Source organism: Lepidochelys kempii, chromosome 7, assembly GCF_965140265.1.
Source record: "Lepidochelys kempii isolate rLepKem1 chromosome 7, rLepKem1.hap2, whole genome shotgun sequence".
Taxonomy (NCBI): Eukaryota; Metazoa; Chordata; order Testudines; family Cheloniidae; genus Lepidochelys; species Lepidochelys kempii.
In genome coordinates, this window is record NC_133262.1 from 97,105,643 (window position 1) to 97,126,095 (window position 20,453).

Consider the following 20,453-nt stretch of genomic DNA (forward strand, 5'->3'; position numbering starts at 1 on the left):
TGTAGAGGTTTAACTTAATGGGCCAAATCCTCAGGTGGCATAAATTGGCATAGCCCTAGTAGGTAAAATATTCTTGCCTGTTATGCAGGAGGTCAGACTAGATTAGCACAATGGTCCCTTCTGGCCTTAAAATCTGTGGAAGGAAAAATGTAGTCAATGAACCTACGTTAATTTACACCAGCTGATGACCTGTTCCTTTGTGGTTTATTAAAATGGTGAATTATTTTGTTACCGTTTTTGTAGGTGCATCACAAACTAATGAACGCTTCCCAGATAGAGGAAGACATACAAAGCTCCATCAGTTTGTCAGTCATTTATAAAATTCAAACAATAAAATCGTAAGTATTGGAATCCAGACGTCCTTTTGAATTTTGATTTCTGACAATAAATATGTAAATCCAGATCCTAGCTCCTGTTCTGGTGGCACAAAGCAGCTTGTAAAGCCATCTTAGCTGATCATTAGAGGAATCCTCTTGCCTAAAGGAATCCTAGAAATCTGGGTGTTGTGGAGAAGCCATGATGGATCCAGTGCCACCCTTCTCCCAGCACCTAGCACAAGGGAAAGAGGTGAAATGATCCACTGGGACAATGTGCCATTGTGTGAAAATTATGCTGAGAACTGAGGGAATTTAAAGATGTCTGAAAGCCATCATTGCATAAATGTAGCTGAGTACAGATAACTGTACATAAATCTTAAATGAGGAGAGAGAGAGAGAGAGAATTGTGGAAGTCACATCTTAAATATAGGGGGCAAGTCATAAAGGGAGAAATTATCACCTATAGCTTTTAAAATTTTAAAAACGAAGAACAAAACACAGGCATCTAGACCTTGCTTTCTTTTAGCAACTATCAAACACAACTGAGCCCATGGTCCCAAAAACTTAACCACTTAATTTTCCCAACTTCTCAACCAAAGAGCCATTCATTTAAGGGCAAATTCTGTTCTTATGTAGATAGAGGTATTTCTGGAATAACTTCTGCTTATGTAAATAAGAGCGGAATTGAGCACTCTTTTCTTTGAGCCCCTTTTCCTTGCCCATACGTTCAGTTTAATTCTCCAGCTCTAACATTTCTCTCACTCTGAAATTTTCTTCTTGCCTGGGCTTCAAAACATTTTCCAGATTCCATTTGAATCTAGATTATTCAAGATATCCAATCATATGGTGTTCATGTGGATATTTTCTTATATGGCATCTTGTTTCTGGGAATCCTTAGCTATTTCTTGCCACGTTCTATGTTTACTTTCATTTTGAATAATTCTATTACAGTAAGCAGCAGTACATTCCACTTAAATGGTGAGGTAGAAACATTACTGTGGTTAGGGGACATACGATACATCTACAGAGAAAAAAAAAACCCACAGAAGTGAGCCTCAGAGCCTGGGTCAATTGACTTGAGCTCACAAGGCTTGCACTATGGGACTATATTTGTCAGTGTAGACATTCAGCTTGGGCTAAGGCTTCGACTCTGAGACCAAGTGAGTAGGGAAGGTCTTAGAGCCCAGGACACAGCGCCAGAGCCTGAAAGTCTGTACTGATATTTTTAGCCTCACAATGTGAGCCACACAAGCCCAAGTCAGTTGACCTTGGCTCTGAGACTCGCTGCCTTGGGAGTTTTTTTGCAGTGTAGGTGTACCCAGAGTGTTACAGAAGAATATTTGAAATATTTATTTTTCTGATTAAATAACCATCCGTTTCTAATATAATTGCAGACAATTGGATACAAATGAGTTTCCAAGAGAAGCCACCACAAGTCTGAATACCGTGTTTGAATTTTTGAAACAGTATGACGAGGATTCTTCAGTTTCAGTTCTTGATGAAAAGTAAGTTTTATTGGTCATCGCCCTCTGAAAGATCATGATGAGCCTGATTCTGATCCCATGAAGTCCATGGCACAATTTCTATTCATCTTTGTGAAAGTAGTTATTCTTCATCATCATTATTTGCAATAGTACTTAGATGTTCAAATGAGGGATCAAGGTCCCATTTTGTTAATTTAAGCAGCCCTGTAGTATCAAATATCTTCTCCCCGTGTAGGTACTTATAGACCATGATTAAATGTTCTTTTAACCTTGTCTTTGATAAACTGAATAGATTGAGCTGATAGAATTTAGTCTCTCAATTTAATACAGTTTTCCAGACCTAAATCATTCCAGCTCTTTTCTGAACCCTCCCTAATTTTTCAACATGATTTTTGAAGTGCGGACACCACACTGGATCCAGTATTCCAGCAGTGGTTTCACCAATGTTGTATATAGAGGTAATATCTTCTTTTTACTCTTCATGCTTGATATTTTCCTATTAATCCATCCAAGTACTATCTTAGCTTTTTTAGCCATAATTTGCACTGGAAGTTCATGTTAATTAGGTTATCTTTCAGTCCTCCTTACGGTCACAGCTTTCTAGAATACAGTTCCCTTCCTGTAAGCATAACCTACATTCTTTGTTCCAAGATATATGGCCTTATGTTTGGCTGTAGTAGAATGCATGACATCTGATTGCATCAAGTTTGCCAACTGACCTGGATCACTCAGTATTAATGATTTGACCTCATTATTTGCCACCTTGACTGTCTTTGTGTTATCTGCAAGCTTTGTCAGCAATTATTTTATATTTTCTTCCAGATCAGTGAAGATGATGATAAGGAATAGTGTTGGGCTAAGAACCAATCCCTGTAGGATCCCATTAAAACACTCTCACTGGTTGATAATTTCCCACAGACAGTTACATTTTAGTATTGATCAGTTAGCCTGCTTTTAATTAATTTACTGTTTACTGTATTGATTCTGTATAGTGCTAGTATTAAATCACAATGGCCTGCAGTATTAATTCAGATACTTTAGAGAAATCCAAGTGAGATTTATCACCTTAATCAAGGAATTATATCAAGTTAATTGGATGAGACAAATGATCTTTTAATGATTTTATTATTTTTGCAGAATTCCTTTGCTTCTAGAATTGGCTCGTCTTTCTTTGAAATTAAACTCTATCCAACTTGCATTTGATTGCATACATGATTTGAAGCAAGCTGGGATTAAAGTAAGTGCTAGGATTACACTGGTCTAATACTTTATTGTTATTATGCTTCAAAACAATTCTGTATGCATCAAGGCCTATTCTCACACTGAGGTACTGATGTAATTAACCCTCATTAATATGAATAGGAGATACTTGCATAAATTTTCTGTCCCTAAATTAGAGAAAAGATGAACGATTAAGGAAAAGAGTTTGTCTCAGAATAGTTAAAAGAAAAGTTTTGTTAAATAAAATGTTAAATACAGATTCTTGTCTATATTTTGAAACTGTCTCCTGTGGAAAGTCTTAATTGGGGATACCTCCAAAACTCCTCATGTGGGAGGTATCTCTCTCCCAAAATGATGTCGCAGTTTTGGAAAAGATGTAACCAGCCCAGCCATGGAAGATTCTGTCAGCCATCAATATGTAAGCTGTAAAAGCAGTGATATTTTACTTAATATTCATGGCACTCTTTTTGAATAAAATATTGTGTAATCAACCTCAGTATACAGCAGGTGGATTCCACCCCTGCTGAGAGGGAAGTGGGGCATTCATATGTGCCAAGGCTAGGCTGTTGGTTAGGGTTAAGGTATGGGGCAGTTCAAGAGGAGCTTGCCAAAAACATACCTCAGGTTATTCTCTCTTCTTGGTAATGGGAGGTCATAGGGCTGTTCCTTCAATGAACACACAAGTCTGTATAGGCTGTGAAACCAGCTGTTCTTGCTATCCCCTCCCATTGCTGGATTTGAGGGGTTGAGTCCTGCTCCTTCCCCAAGCCTCTTCTCCTGACATTTTATTGTTTTAATTATTCTTATTTTGTAGTAATTAGATTATGGTGGCAAACAAAGCGTATACTAGGGGATTGGAGCGGAGTATTGTGTACTTGTCCTGTATGCTCTCACTATAACTGTTGGTCTGGGTGGGTGTTTGTCCCTGTCCACTCTCACCTCCAGACTGGCTGATGGGGACACTCTTGTTTATTCTTTCTGTCCCCTTATTGTCTACCACTGCACACAGGGAGCCCTAAAGTTCTCAGGCATTATAGTGTGTGGAAGAGCTGCTGTTCCCGTGGGGCAAGAGGGGGATTTACAGATTCAAAAACTGTGTCCCTCTCAACCAATATGATTACGGTTGCCTGGTGATTTCCATTGTAAACCCCTATTTTCAGTTGCTTGTAACTTTACCAAACTTTAACTGCTGAGGCTGATATTTTCCATGTTAGCTGTCTACCTCAGGCTGATTGTTTTTTGGTATTGTGTTTTGTTTTGTTTTTTGTTTTTTTAATTTCAACCAAAATGGTTTGGCCATTTCCAAGAATGAGGGTAGGGAAAAATAAAGTTTGGAGAACTCTTGCACCCCTCCATGCTTTGGAATATGGGCTTGAAATTTTGCAACGGGGGAGCTGTCAGTGATGGGGCTTGAAATTTGGCAACAGGGGGTGCTGTCAGTGATGTGTTTTTTTTACTGCTCCAAAAAAATCTGCCAAAATGTGGCCAAGTTATAAGACTTTGAAAAATCATGGTTCACCCAAAATCGACAAAGATTCCATCCTCGCTGAGCATGCTTGAGCTTCTCACAGCTCCTAGTGCTGACTAAATTGTGCATGCGCTATCCCCTACAAAGTGACTGAGCATGCTTCTGCCCTTCATAGCTCCAGCATGTTAGCAGGCTGTGGAATGAACCATCTCCACAGAGTGACTGAGTATACTGCAGCCCAGGGATATGGGGCAAACCTGCAGTTTCCTTGTACTGGCTGCTTCTGGCTACTCTGGGCCAGGATGGGGCTGATCACTAGATCTGAGAGCAGGGAGCCTGATCATCTATGCTTTCAGTGAGACGCTTTCTGTCACTCAGGCAGTGTGGAGGAAAGCATCTGATTCAAATGCAGAGGGCACAAGTGTTGGACCTAGAGGATTGTGGGGATGGACTGGGGGAGTATATTGGGAGCAGGAGCCTAGTGTGTGAAGACTGATTCTGGTTGGGCAAGGAGACTGGGAGCTGGGGAGTAAAGTGTGCTTGGTGGAGGGGGGCAATGAGCTAGTGAGCACTGGTGGGGGGGGACTGAGATCAGACGAAAGTTTGTTGAATCAGAGAAATTTCTGCAAAACAGTTTATTTTTGATGAATCAGCATTTTCTGTTGAAATTCTGTTTTGTCAGAAAATTCTTGACCTGCTGTACTATTGAGAGACCTATTGGAATACTTTTTTCATATAGATTTTAATTTTGCACCTTTCAGAAGCAAACATCTGCATCAAATATCAACAATAGTATTGAACCCCATCCAGCATGTAAAATCAGATAATTTTGTCCAGTACCAGCTCAGAAACAGTCAACCATCATTCTTGACTCTTTTGTCTTACTCTTGAGAATTGCATGTTTTAGATGTAATAGAACAGGATTATCAGTTAAAAGATTTAATTTAAACTGTCAAAGTAAAACCATAAAGCTAGGAAAACAAAAGTTTTCAAAATAAAACCAAAGACATAAACTAATGGAAAAAGAATTAAAGGTACCTGTCCTTTTCAATCAACACAAAATCTTTGGTGTTCCATTTGCCCTTTCTACTATACTTTGCAAATATAATGGGTTGAAATCTCCTACCTTCTAAATCCTCTTTGTGAACCTTAAATGACTGGAGATAGACACTTGAGAATTCCCTTTGTACTGGCATGTCCATCTCCTGTGCCAGTTTCTCCCAAAGTCTGCAATGTATATGAACGGGGAGGCGGGGTGGACTTCACTAGCACATCTGTTTGTAAGGTTGGGGTCTAAATCACTATACTTGTAATTAATTTTACAAATATATTTTATATATTCATATTTTATAGGCGCCAGGAAAACTGATTGAAATAGAATGTCTGGAATGTGAATATGAAGTCCAGAAACTTGGCACTAAAATTGCAACTTATACTAAAGGTGTTGTTGAGGTATGTTCTTTAATTAGCACTAATTTCTATGAAGAAGGTGAACATTAACTTTCTGTTAAATTTTCAAAAGTTGCACATTAACTGTGTGTCTCAATCTCATGCAACTTTGTAAAAAAAAACCCAGATCATTTTCAATTATATCCATTAATTTTAATATAATATCTTTCTAATGGGCCTGAACAAAAGAACATTGAGTGAAATAAATAGAATCCTCTGTTCTGTCATCATATCAACAATTCGGTAGAACAGGGCCATATCATGTTGTTCCACAAGAAGGAACCAAATTGTCTGGCTATACCAAAAGAAGGATAGGAGACATTTGATATGGTTTTAATCATGCTGCAGCTCTATTAGATGTCTGGAACTACCTGGCAGATAAAAGTGTATAGTGGTGGTAACCCCATGTTTATTCAGTAACTTCCCAGGGGACTTCCATCAGCTAGCCCTCTCTTTTTCCATCCGGGTCTCCTAGCCAACCCATTGCGGGCACCTTACTATCCACCCCCCTTGTAGGAGGGTTTAAGGTGGGCTTTAAGAAAGGCGGTTTGGCTCCCTGCTGTACCATTCATAGGAACCCCAGCTCCTCTCTATTCTCATTCCATTCATTTAACCAACATCTCCTTTTAAAGTCTTTTACCAAGCCATTTATCTGGTCACTGTACACGTTCCCTAAGGAATACCTGCACTGGATATCTGCCCCACACTTACATAATGAGTTGTGACATATAGCCTAACTCCCTTCATGCCACACATCAACAAAGCTCTCCCTGAAGCCACTGTGGGGAAGGCAAGAAAACCCCAACTCCACCTATGCCAATTTGGTGATAAGGAAAAAATTCCTTCCCAGCCCCCCTAAAATGAGTCTGCTAGTGCAATGCCTACAGCAGGTCTAGACCAAAGCTGGTACTTCACCACCTAAAGGGGAAGAAGGGTGGGTGCTGCTGTAAAAGGGGGCTTCACCACACAGGCTGTGCCTTTTAAGCCCTTATGTCCACCCAGTTCTCAGGAGATGAGTCAGTGACACCATGCTGGCCCCTTCTGCAGCAGTTTGACCTCTCCCTCGCCTCCCATAAAGCACTGTTCCCTTCATTCAGCCAGCCAGCCAAATTCCCCCCAGCTTAAAGGTGTGCAGTCAATGGAAAAAAGGGGACAAAGGAATGCTGTGTCATACTCATATTTTGCATCATATCTAGGGAAACTGTTTGCATACAAATTGTGATGGGTTCGGTCACAGAGACCTCCTTGGGATTGTCTTCTGACGTGCTGGAATTACCTCTGAGCCCGTTTTCCCTGTCAGTTTGGGACTCCAGAACCCTGCCTTGTTGAGCCAGACACACTAGTCTGCTGCAACACAGACCCAGGTCTGGTCCACGTCCGCAAAGCAGCAGACTTCAACCAAAAACTGCTCAGCAAGTCACCTATCTCCAGCACCCAGACACCCACTTCCCAGTGGGATCCAAACCCCAAATAAATCTGTTTTACTCTATATAAAGCTTATACAGAGTAAACTCATAAATTGTCCGCCCTTTATAACACTGATAGAGAGATATGCACAGCTGTTTGCTCCCCCAGGTATTAATCAATTACTCTGGGTTAATTAATAAACAAACGTGATTTTATTAAGTATAAAAAGTAGGATTTAAGTGGTTTCAAGTAATAACAGACAGAACAAAGTAGGTTACCAAGCAAAATAAAATAAAACACGCAAGTCTAAGCCTAATACATTTAAGAAACTGAATACAGGTAAATCTCACCTTCAGGGATGTTCCAATAAGCTTCTTTCACACACTAGACTCCTCCTTAGTCTGGGCCCAATCCTTTCTCCTGGTACAGTTCTTGTTAATTCCAGCTCAGGTGGTAACTAGGGGTTTTCTTATGACTGCAGCCCCCTTTATTCTGTTCCACCCTCTTTTGTAGCTTTAGCGTAAGGCGGGAATCTTTTGTCTCTCTGGATCCCCACCCCTCCTTCTAAATGGAAAAGCACCAGGTTTAAGATGGATTCCAGTTCAGGTGACATGAGCACACGTCACTGTAAGACCCCAAGCCTCCATTCTTTCCGGCCTGACTCTCAGGAACACAGGAAGATTTACAAGTAAACAGCCATTTACAACCAATTGTTCTAGTTAATGGGAGCCATCAAGATCCTAAGCCACCATTAATGGTCCACACTTTGCATAATTACAGTAGGACCTCAGAGTTATATTTCATATTGCTAGTTTGAGATACAAGAATGATACATTTATACAAATAGGATAACCACACTCAGTAGATCATAAGCTTTGTAATGATACCTTATAAGAGACCTTTTGCATAAACCATATTCCAGTTACTTTATATTCACACTCCTAAGCATATTTACATAAACATATGGAGTGTAATGTGACACACATTGAGGGCCAGATTTTGCAAATACATGCATGAAGGAGTAACTTGACTCCCATAGGTAGTCACATTGAGTAAAGTTGCTTCTGAATAGAAGTGTTCACATGTTTGGAACCTAAAATATCAGTCACTTATTTCAATTATTGAATAATTAGAAAAAAACATATCAGTGCTATTATCATTTGAATAAATGTAATAGAAATTTAGATATATTTAAGAAGTATCCATAAAACAAATGCATATTACTAAATTTCTTTTTAGTTTTTACTGTGTTAAAACTCTACTGAAAGCTATGAATTTGTAAATTTCTGCTGTAGAGCCCTATTTATGTAGGCTAGGATTTTCAAAGAGCTCTATGTTGGCTTCACATTGAAGTCAATGGGAGTTTTGCCATTGATTTGAATGGAGCAGAGTTAAGCCAAGACTGATTCCTTTGGAAAATCCCACTTATAATGTTTCTTCTCTTCTTTCTACCCCATGTTAGAACCTCAGCATCTGATGAATTTACTAAATCCTCAGAATTCACAAATAATCCACAATCATGGATTTCTGCTATCATAGGCGATAGGGATAGACAGGCTCTTGGCTGAGTGTGGCAGTAGCTGTAACATTATAGAGTACCTAAAATGACATTCTTTAGCAGTCAAAATGAGACTTTTGAAAAAAAAAATTCATGTACTGTGCATGAAATATGGGGTACACTTGAGGTATGTGAAAGTTTCATAAATCAGAAACTACAGAGGGTGTTTTCTGTTGGAAAGAACCTAAAATTGCAGTTTTACAGTAATATTTAGCAAATCATTTGTATTATATGTATATATAATCAATGTGAAGTAAATTTTTATTTACAGACTCAGCTGAAAGTGATAAGAAGACTTGAACAAGTGTTGCAACATGCAGTTCGACTGGGAGACCCTAATGTTATTCAGGTGGTTTGTGCTACACAGTGGAATCTTTGCCTTCCACTGCTACAACACAATTTGCATCAACATGTACGAAAACCATTAATATCTGTTGCTGATAGCTTAGAAAAGATTGACAGGTAAGTTACTATGCTATGTACGTTGTTATTTGTTACTTTGGAAAATAGTGGTCATTTGAAAGCTAATGTAAAGACCAAAAGGTAATTATGGGCATCAGTAAAAGGTGGGTAAAAATAATATTTAAACAGGACACCTAAATAATATCGCATTCCTATTGTAGCCTTCCCTTATGTAGATCTCAAACATCTCTGAAAAATTTCCCAACAGATTGTAATAAATTAATATCTGGATAATCTGTATCTCACCCTATCTATCACTAAAATGCAGCCTTCTCTCAAATGAAATATCACAAATGATTAATGGTATACAGAAACACTGCAGTTTAGGACAGGAAGTGAGGAATAATGTATCCAATTGAAATTATATGTGGAAATTGTGTCATCATAATGTGATAAAATATGCTGGAATATGGCCTGGATTCTGACAAGAACATCCCTGCATTTGGGAAAAATACTACACAATATATAATAATTTGATTGATTGCACGTCTATTCCACCATAGGGATATGTGCACCAGCTCACAGTTGTTGGAGACTTTCTTCCGTCTATGGCACCTGTCGGAGTGAAGTGAGCACAACTGCTGCCTTGTGCTACTATGCACAGGTAGAACAGGTGGAGTGGCCCGGATCCACCCATCTGTTCCTTCTTACTGCTCATGGCGGTTGTTAGAGGTGGTGTTTCTTGCCTTTTCAAGTCCTTCCCTCATAGTATCTGTTTATTATAATTCTCGAGTAGTCTGAAGGTTTTACATAGTTTTAACGTTAGAGTTAAGTTTTAGTTTTTGATAGTTTGGACTCTCTGGTTTTTGCCTAGATATCGGGACTGGTATCGGGGTCATGCCTCAGTCTCCAGATTGCAAGTCTTGTTGCTCTTGCAGAAAATCAGTGCCTGTGAGTGACCTCATGCCAACTGTCTTAAGTGCCTGGGGGATATTTTTCAGAGTTTTAAGCCCTGTTCCAAGAAAGACAGGGCTGCCAGACTCAAGTTTCACTTAATGGAGTCCGTGTGCTGTCCACCATTGGAGCTTCCTGCTCAAAGCAGGCACCAAACCGGTCTGCATCTCTTAGGCGTACTCTCCTGGTTTGGCTGAGTCAAACATTGATCAAACTAAGTAATTTAGCTCAATCTTGCAGCTGTTTTTATTGAGTTGCAGTCAGAATAAAGGGCAGTCTAATGTCCTCCCAAAGAAACTCATCTTGGATTTCTGCTTGCTCCAGCTTGTTTACACTGCCAATTGGCTATGTGACTCCCCCAACTAGAATATTAGCCGGTGCAACCAAGTTTCATGCAGCTTCTGCAGCCTTTCTCGCTCATGTGCCCACCTTGGATGTCTACGAGGTGGCAACTTGGTTGTCAGGCCATACATTTGCCTCTCACTGTGCCATCTCTCAGCAAACCAAGGACGATACCAGATTAGTTGTGTGGTTCTCCAATCTTTGTTCAAATAGACACCAAGGGCAACCCCTGTTTGAACTGCTTGCGATTCCTCTGCAAAAGAATGGACACATGCAATCACTCAAAGAAAAAATGGTTAAACCTCTTGTAAGTTGTTCTTTGAAATGTGTTGTATGTCCGTGACTCACCCTCTATTCCATGACACCGGTTTGATATGGTTTCCTGAAGGACCATATCAAAGTCTATCTGGTAAGAAGGATCTGAGGAGGCTCGGGGGGGTGGGGGGGCACTCTGCTCTTTATACCTATGTAGAGTAGCATGAGGTAGCAGAGAGCTCACTGCATCCCAACAAGTACTGCTGAGGGAAGAAAGTCTATAACAACTGTGTGCTGGGCGCACACACACCTATAGTGAAATGGACATGCGCAACCCATCTCGAACAACAGTTATATGAAGGTTAGTTACTGTTTCTTCCAAGAGGTGAGAGCTTGACTATTACATCTCAGACAAAAGACAGCACTTCCTGCAGCCTAGTGTCCTCTAACACCACATTGGGGTATTGATTCATTAGTCAAAAGGAGGGGTGCCATGTATTGTATTGCCAGCACCTTTTTTGTAGTAGTTGTGACGTTTTCCTTAGAGGTGTCTTGTCCCATCCCTGATTCAGGAAGGTGCTTAATGACATGCTTAATTTTAAGTAACTGCGTAGTCACACAGGGTATGTCTACAGGGCACTTTTGAAAATATGGTCATGTCATTTAGGTGCCTAAATAGGAACTACTGAAAATCTGGCTCTTTTTGAACAACTCTATCAGTGATACACAAGAAACAACTCAACAGCAAGATTATACAGTTCTTTCTTGGCTGTGTTGGCTCCCCAGGGCTAAGGAAAGCAAAATGTAGTAAATGGTTATGTTAGTCACTTCAGTATGATGATATGACACAGAAAACATGCAAGGAACAGATAAGTTGAGTGAAGGAATCTTGTTACTTATATTATTCATATTTCAGCTGCATTTTTTATAATTTTAAGTCTAGACAACTTTGTCTCTTACTGTTTTAACAGTTTACCTATAAAATTGTCCAATTTCCTAGCTTGTTGATTTTGCTACGTTGCCAAGTTCATATGGAAATTGCTCGTATTGAAGAAGATGAAGATAGAATAGAAGCTGCCATGGAACATTTTCAGAAGGCTATATATCTAGATAACAATGGGCAATACCAGGAACATCTTAAAATGGCTTTTCATCGTCTTCATTTATGCACTATGTTGTACAAGTCACCTGAGCGCCTAGAGGATCAAGCAATTATGATGATTGAACAGGTAATAATAAAGAACAATTTCATTTGTAGAAACAAAAAGTTTGCTTATTAAACTTCTCCAAAAGAAATTTTCATTTATAATTCTATTCTAAGAATTGTGTATATTCAGATCCAAGATTTCTAAGATAATTAAGTTTTGGCCTTTTGAGTAATTTCTTGCAAAATTATTTAATAAATAACTGTTAATGTTAATCTTTACTGACAGTATTCAAAGGAGAGGGCAGCAGTTCTGATGCATTCAGATGGCAATATCATCCATACACCCATGTAGGAAGAGACTGAACTAGCAGGGTTTATGGGGAAAATAAACTTGTGTATCGGCATACCAATAATATTCCATCCCATATTTACACTAAGAACACTCATGTACAATAAAGGAGATAGGAAAGTACATTAAGGAATGCTGCATTTCAGATCCCTCTGTGTTGGCATACAATTGTCAGCGTTGGTGGACTGCTGTATTTTAGGTATGATTTGATTTTAGGTATAGCATAGTTTCAGGACTCCAGCAACTTCTCTGATACCATCTCAGATAATTCAGCTGTGATAGTCCCCAAATAATCTGGTGTTTTAGGCACCAACAAAAGCATATAAATATTAAGAATATTAAGGTTCTTCCCCATTTATATCTTTGTGCTGCAAAAGTGGAGCTCAGCAGCTTATGGTTGGCTCTCTACATAGTTGTCAACTTTTAAAATTGTGTTTCAGGGGTCAGTTGTCTAAATAAACTGAAGGCCTGTGCATTTAGAACCTAGCCCCTAGAGGTTTTGTGTGGATTCTGGTGAATTTTAGCACTTATATTCTGTTTTACAAAGATCATCTGCCTAACAACCACAACCTCCTTTGGGCCAGGTAATTATTACCTCAGTTTTACAACTGGAGAAATGAAGACACAGAGAACTTAAGTGAGAATCAATGTCAAAGTTGTGGATAGAAGACAGGAGTATATTGCTTCATCCATTAGCCTGTGTTGCTTTTCATTTTACTGAACTGCCGCTGATAGTGATAACGGATCATACTAGCTTGCTCAGCTGCAGGTTGGCTGGGAGGAAACTTGCAGCAGCCTTTGCACTGTCAACCTTGGAGGCATTGCTTCCTGCAACTACAAACGGATTTGGAGTCTTCACAGAAATTCAGAGATCCTTGGCCATGGTTGTCATAGAACCTAGAGGTTAGTGCTGGGCAGTTACAGTTAGTTATGAATTTGATCTTTAGGACAAGTCAGTGACAAGCTTCCAACTCTAGCAACCAGTTTATATAGGGTTACAATTTCAAGGCTAGCTTCACAAGGAAGAAGCCTAGAAACATGTTTTGTAGATGAAAGCTGAGAGTTTCCTTTCGATCTGAAGGTCCAAATCAGTGTGGGATGGATACATGTATGTAGTCTTTAAAGACTACAAAGATCACCTGTGTATGTTGCTACTGGTTCATTAGTGTACGGATGTGCACAGTTACTCCTCACATGTGGAACAGAAGCTGAAAATAATAATTTAATGTTAAAACACGAGGATTTCTGGCTGAAATTATAGAGGTTTCCTGAAGGACCATACTATCCTAAACATCTGCTCGCCCCTGGCAAGCCATGACTCTCCGATTCCTGCAGACCACCAACCTGCATCATTTGCATGAAGGGATTTCCTCAGGTTGCATCCTCAGACCTGTTTTTGGAATAACTAATTTGCATTTGCTCCACAATGTGCTGTGAAATGGACCACTGATGCTTTTTTGGTTGATATGTTGCATATTAATTCTCAATTATATTTGGTCATAACCAAACTGTTTTGTAATTTTCTTTAACTGAACCATTTTATTTTTGAGAATATATCATAGTGACAGTTCATACGTTAAAAATTAAATAGTAAAATTCAGCCATGAATGTGAGCAACATTAAAATGTAGTTACCTGCATATGCTCTGAGTTAGCCTCAAAATGTTCATGTCAAGAACCAAGGTTTCAGAGTAAGTCTATCCAATAATAACATTGTAGAACAGTACATAAGTGTTTCTGGACTGTAATGCAATTCCTGTGGTACGTAAGCCTGTGACCAATGTTGTGGCTTATTTAATGGGTGAGATGTTGTGATAAATAAAGGTGGGAGTAGCTCCCTTTTATGGACACCCAGCCAGCCAGTTCGCTATAAAGTCCCTCTTGGTGTCTCTGCTTGCTTTACCTGTAAAGGTTAAAAAGTCTCCCTGGCTAGGTAAAAGAAAGGGAGTGGGCACCTGACCCAAAGAGCCAGTGGGAGGGCTAAAACTTTTTAAAATTGGGAAAAAAAACTTTCCCTTTGTCTGTCTGTTGCTCTCTGGAGAGCAGAGACACAGAACAGCAATGCTGTAAGCAGCTTTAAAACCAGATATGAAAAAGCATCAATTCATACCTTGAACCTACTTATCTGAAACCCCAAATATGTAAGTAAATTAGGGAATGACTAGGAAGACGCAATTAGGGTTATTTCTTTTATTTCTTATTGGTTTGTGGACTCCTCTGTGCTAACCTCAAATGCTTTTTGTTTTGCTTGTAACCTTTAAGGTGGACCTCAAGAAGGTTATTCTTGATGTATAATTTTTGAAAGTGGGTTTTTTAAATCTAGCAAACACCTAAGTTCCAAATGTATTTTCTTTCTCTTTTGTTTTTAATAAAATTTACCTTTTTTAAGAACAGGATTGGATTTTTGGTGTCCTAAGACATTTGTGCACATGTTGTTTAATTAGCTGGGGCAACAGCTAATTTCCTTCGTTTTCTTTCTCAGATCTTCCCCGGGAGGGAGTGAAAGGGCTTGAGGGTACCCCAAAGGAGGGAATTCCCAAGGGCACCTTCCTGGGTTCCAAAAAGGAGGGTTTTGCATTTGGGTGGTGGCAGCATCTACCCATGCAAGGTCAGAGAGAAGCTGTAACCTTGGGAGTTTAATACAAGCATGGAGTGGCCAGTATTAATTTTTAGAATCCTTGCGGGCCCCCACTTTCTGCACTCGAAGTGCCAGAGTGTGGAATCAGCCTTGACAGATGTACAAACACCAATTTAATGAAAATGTATTTATTTTTAATACAACTGTGAATGTACCCATGACAGTTAGTCCTTTTCTTTATGTAGGCTAAAAAAGGGAAGCAGAAAGACAGTGTGAGGAAGAAGCGGTCTCTTTTGGTCAATGCAGGTCTTGCACTGGCTCCTGATGCATTTCAAATAGTCCTTGACAGTGAAAATGAAGCTAAAGGTAAGGTATGTTTGCTGTGATTAAAATAGGTTAAAGATTTGTCTGTTACTGATTCTTTACCCAGCCTGAAAGATATTTGACCACTGGGGCCAACGATAATGTTTAGAAGACTGGTTTCAGAGTAACAGCCGTGTTAGTCTGTATTCGCAAAAAGAAAAGGAGTACTTGTGGCACCTTAGAGACTAACCAATTTATTTGAGCATGAGCTTTCGTGAGCTACAGCTCACTTCATCGGATGCTGTAGCTCATGAAAGCTCATGCTCAAATAAATTGGTTAGTCTCTAAGGTGCCACAAGTACTTCTTTTCTGTTTAGAAGACTATATGCCTTTGGGTGAAATCATTTCTGTAGTGGCAAAATTCCCATTGCCTTCGGTAGGGTCATCATGTTTTTGGAGGAAACCCTGTAGTCCCATTTCCGATGCACATAACTGTGTGACACTATAAACTTATGCTCTCAACAAAAAATTGATGTCTTGTATAATTTTATTTTAAATTTGTAACAGCAGAAGCTGTTCCTAGTCATACATGGTAACTATTGAATGCTCTTTCAAGTTACTGTTTGACTCAATAATATTCTGTGGCATTGAAATACATATGTTCTTTATTACTTTCAAATTTGTTGCCTTTCAATTTTGAGTGCTCTCTTGTTTCTTTATTATGCAAAGAACTAAATATAAATTCACAGTTTACCTTCTAAAACACGGACCCCAGGATTTGAGCTCATTGCTTGTACGTTATACCATGGACATTTTATCCTGTGAAAGGCTACCCACTCTGTCGTTAAACAGCGTCCATCAGGAGATAGATTGTCCATACTATTCCTGCTGCTTTGTGCCACTCTAGCAGTACAAAGCACCTATAACGTCAGTTTAAGCAGCCTTCTGAGGATTCCCCTCCTTCACCACAGTGTAGAGATCGTGTCCAAGGGAGAGGGAGCATAGCTAGGGAGTCATAGCCCTGGTGGTCCCTGGATGCTGGAGCACAGTTTGTCAAGTGCTGAATTGGGGCCTTTTGAAGGAAGCTCTGAGCACTATAAAAGGCAAAATTTCAAATATTTCACAAATTTTGTTGTGAACCAGTATGTATACTTTTCACTGACTCGACATAGATTGCTTTATCAATGAGATTTCAAATATTATTCTAAATTCCAATTAGCACACAAAATCACACGAATGAATCACATATACTCACACAAATCACATATACCCCATATAGTAGAGGTCTCCAATTATAGATATATTTCTCTTTTTAATTAGGCTGCACTGAATCAAACTATTTTTTGCTGATTTGGGAAATTATAGAACATTTTTATATACTAATTCCAAACAAAATTGTTAGTATTTTTTTAATTAGTATAATATAGATATTTTAAAATATATAAGGACCTACTTATGAATGAAGTTATTGTAGTGATGAAAAACGTGCATTGTAATACTTCAAAATTTGCTTGCATTTCTTTGTCTCCATTAAGTTTCCTCAGGTAAAAGTAGGAGTCAAATAAGTTATCTCTGTGCAAAAGCACAGCATCATACTAAGAGTGTGGAGAAAACCAATGGACATTTGAAACGATTAGGGCATGGAAATGACAAGGAGAGGTAATTACCATAAAGAAGGTGTAGATATTTTTTTTCATTTTAAAAGTGGTATATTACTAATGCCAAAGGGGAAAGTTTTGATATTAGGACTCTGAAATTATTTGAGGCTCAATCCTGCAAGGTGCTGAGCACCCTGGTACAGATCCAATGTAGCATTTAAGCATGTACTTACTTTTAAGCAAGGGATCAGTGTGGCCATATCATAAGCCGTTAAATTTTGTTTAGCTTTGTTTTGTTTATCTATATGCTGATATAATTAGAAATAACAGCTTTATTCCTTCATTTCCAATGTATAAGGAGTCTTCAGTAACTGGCACCCTCCTTCTGCAGTTGATGGTCGATGCTTTATGATTTATAAGTTATCTTTATTAGTGATAAAAATTGACCCTCAATTTAGTAATATTAAAATAATTGTTACTAGACTTTAAAGTCTGTATTATGATGAAGGATATTTTCAATTAACCTGAAGTTTCAGGCTGAATCTAGAATTTAGGAAATAAATTAGCTAATTAAATAGTTTTTACATGTGCTTTTTGTGTGATAGAATAAGACTTTGGGCAGATTTGGCAAAAGTTGCACGGAAACAAGGAGTATGGGATGTGTGCCGGGCAGCATGCAGATTCTGTCTCTTGTATGATGATACTCAGATGAGGAAGGTACCAAAATCTAAAAAATGTAAGTCAACACATTACTTACATTGTAACTTTTCTTAATTGATATCTTAAAAGTATTTTTAAATGAGAACTCAGTGTCATACATTGTAAATAAATTACTTTAAATTTGTTTTAACCCCAGAGGGATAATTGATTATTAAACAATTCAACACTTCTGATTTGGTAAATTAGTAGTAAAATAGAACTTTAAATTAGTCTGCAAAATTTTGAGAGAGTCTATTATTTTGCTAATTTACAAGGTATTAGGCTGCCATAATATTGCATTAGCAAAGAATTAAAAACACATCAATTTAAAAATTGGAATTCTATCTGAGAATGTTTTATGTAGTATTATAACTCCTGAGGTTCCTATCACTGAAAAAGATTAGAGCGAATGGAGCTTCTCTTTTTTCAGTGTATTTATTTCATACTGTGATAGCAGTTTGTGTATATAACCACCCCATGTCTGGATTGTCTTCAGGTTTTGAACCTTGGAACATTCAGCTTCAGATTGCAGAACTCTAGCAGTCAAGCTAAAGGAATAATTCCATTAGATGATATTAGCAGTAGGTTTTTATCCAGTATTAGTGGTAGTCAGTTTCTCCTATTGTTAATGTGTGTCTTTCTCTCAAAAACATGGGAGAAGCGTTTTTAAAAAATTAGGTAAATGTGATAGTAAAATTCATAGATTTGTCAGGGAGGATTTACAGGGTGTCAGAAACTACTTTCAAGTCATTTCTTTTCAAATCAATGATGTCCTTTTAAAAGTGAATTTTAATCCATTTTTTCCATTATGTGGACAATTATATATTTAAGGACTATATAGCCTATTGCTCTCAAACATCAGGCAGAACTCCATTAATGGCAACTGTATACATGAATTGAGGACACTATATACTCCAAAAGTTTTCATTTTAGTGCCTTTGATTTTTAATTGAAAAGCTGTTTGAGCATGAATAGTTGTACGAGGCATCAGGAATGCAGAAATAGAGAAGCTTGGCACAAAGCAGTCCTATTTGAGGAATGTATTTTATTTAGAGCTATGTGAGTGTGTTAATGGCAATTTTCAAAAACTTCGTCTTTTTAAATTAGTTGAACAACCGTGTCCTTTTTACAAATCAATGCCATCAGTAATGTGCCTCATGTTTTTATGTATATAATAAAAGTGCATTTTGAACATTCTGAACCAAGCACATTTCTAATTGCACAGCTGTTCCTTATACTAGTTAAATCTCTGATGTTACATTATGTTAAAATCAAAACAATTTGTGTTACAATAAGATTATTTGTTCTCTCCAGTAACTGAACTTAAAACAAGATTCCAGGGTGTAAATATGTGTACTTTCTTCCTCACACCACGCGTACATATAGAAACCTACCGATACTTCCAAACAAGGCTTTTCCAAGAGCAACATTACAGTGTTATTCACTGTGCTGCAACATGAAATCATGGCAGTTGGAAAAGGGTGACCAGACTTTGTTCTTATTCATGTTTATCTTTTCCTTAAATAATATCTGTTTGTGTTTCAGGGGGATAGCTGTAGGTAAAACCACAAATGTACGGTTAGGTATACATAATCATAATATGTAGGTCTTGTATAGCAGTTTTCATCAGTAGATATACAGAGTCTACTTAAAGTTATTTATACAGGTAAATGTTAGAAAGAGGAAGTAACACAGGAGTAATTGGCCAAATTTTCTATGGGTGTTAATTGGTACAGTGCCATTTAATCTATGGAACTGTGCCAGTTTTTACCCGCAGAGAATTTGATGTTTGTTACACAGTTATCAGTGATGTAAAAGGGTAATATTTGGTACAATTAATCAGTTGTTAGACAAGTAGCGAGCCATGAAGCATGTTTTCCAGCATATAAATGAAATTTATGTGGCATTATTATTCATTTAATAGTTCATAGGATGTTTAGTTAAAGCTATATCATTGTTCATTTGGGAGGTTTGTAGATGGATCAGAATTGTTGTATGCATATAAATACAAATCATTTGTGTCTTGTGCACAAACAATATTACATATCTTGTAAACTGGAATTCTTTTGTCGTAGTGTTCTGTTATTTTAATGCAGGAATATAACATGCTGGGCTGGAATTTTTAGTAAAGAAAATCTCAAGAAAAAAGTACAGGGTCTGAAATAAGACTATTTTATTGCTGAGGGTAATCACCAGAGAGGATAGTCTCTGTTTATCTAGAAATTGGTCAAAAATCAACTCACACTTAAAAGGATAAAACTGTTTTAAATTGGTCCTGGGAGGAAGTGATGGCCTCCCTGCCTGTCACTGGTCCACCTGTTGACACTTATGAGACACTGAATGCTACATAGATTATAAAGCCAGAAGGGCATTTTGATTATCTAGTCTGTCCTCCTGCATAATACAGGACATAGATCTTCTCTGAGTTAATTTCTGTTTGAACTAGAGCATAGATTTTTAGAAAAACATCTAATCTTGATTTTAAAATTGCCAGTGATGAAAAGTCCACCTCAACCGTAGTAAATTGTTTCAGTCACCACAATGAATTGTTCTGCACACAAACAGATTTACTTAATCCCTGTGCCTAAATAGACCTGCCTAAACAGCCCTACAGTACCACCCTAGCTACTTCATCACGACATTCACAATTTTACACCAAGAGTTAGGGCACAACAGGGGACAGAATTGCCATGTTCCAGGATGTTGGATTAATGCTTAATCCAAGGGAAAAGAGAATCTGTTTTCTCTTAATTACTGTGAGGTTGACAGACCATCATTCCCCTTCTTGATTTTAACACCATTTGAGATTTTCTCTTCCTCTGCCAGGACAAAATGCCCAGTGTTCTGATCCCTGTAAGACAATGAAAGAAGTGAACTGGAAAATGTGAGCCGGGCTCATATCTGTGAAATCCAAACATACACA

The 20,453-nt window shown here is 38.2% G+C and overlaps 1 protein-coding gene across 11 annotated transcripts in view; it reads left to right on the plus strand.

Annotated features, from left to right (window-relative positions):
- Positions 1 to 20,453, plus strand: part of CFAP46 (cilia and flagella associated protein 46) — a 141,125-nt gene that overhangs the window by 22,845 nt on the left and 97,827 nt on the right. For 10 of the 11 annotated variants that reach the window (XR_012160032.1, XM_073353956.1, XM_073353952.1 and 7 more), the window contains exons 8-16: positions 244 to 338; positions 1,712 to 1,822; positions 2,939 to 3,038; positions 5,844 to 5,942; positions 9,176 to 9,366; positions 11,858 to 12,086; positions 15,176 to 15,296; positions 16,769 to 16,892; positions 17,437 to 17,567. Coding sequence is in view for 10 of the 11 variants with exons in the window: in XM_073353956.1 (XP_073210057.1) it covers positions 244 to 338; positions 1,712 to 1,822; positions 2,939 to 3,038; positions 5,844 to 5,942; positions 9,176 to 9,366; positions 11,858 to 12,086; positions 15,176 to 15,296; positions 16,769 to 16,892; positions 17,437 to 17,567 (1,201 nt within the window). In the remaining variant the exon portion in view is untranslated. Of the gene's footprint in view, positions 1 to 243; positions 339 to 1,711; positions 1,823 to 2,938; positions 3,039 to 5,843; positions 5,943 to 9,175; positions 9,367 to 11,153; positions 11,219 to 11,857; positions 12,087 to 15,175; positions 15,297 to 16,768; positions 16,893 to 17,436; positions 17,568 to 20,453 lie in introns of those variants that run through there. The other variant, XM_073353961.1, reaches the window with a different exon arrangement.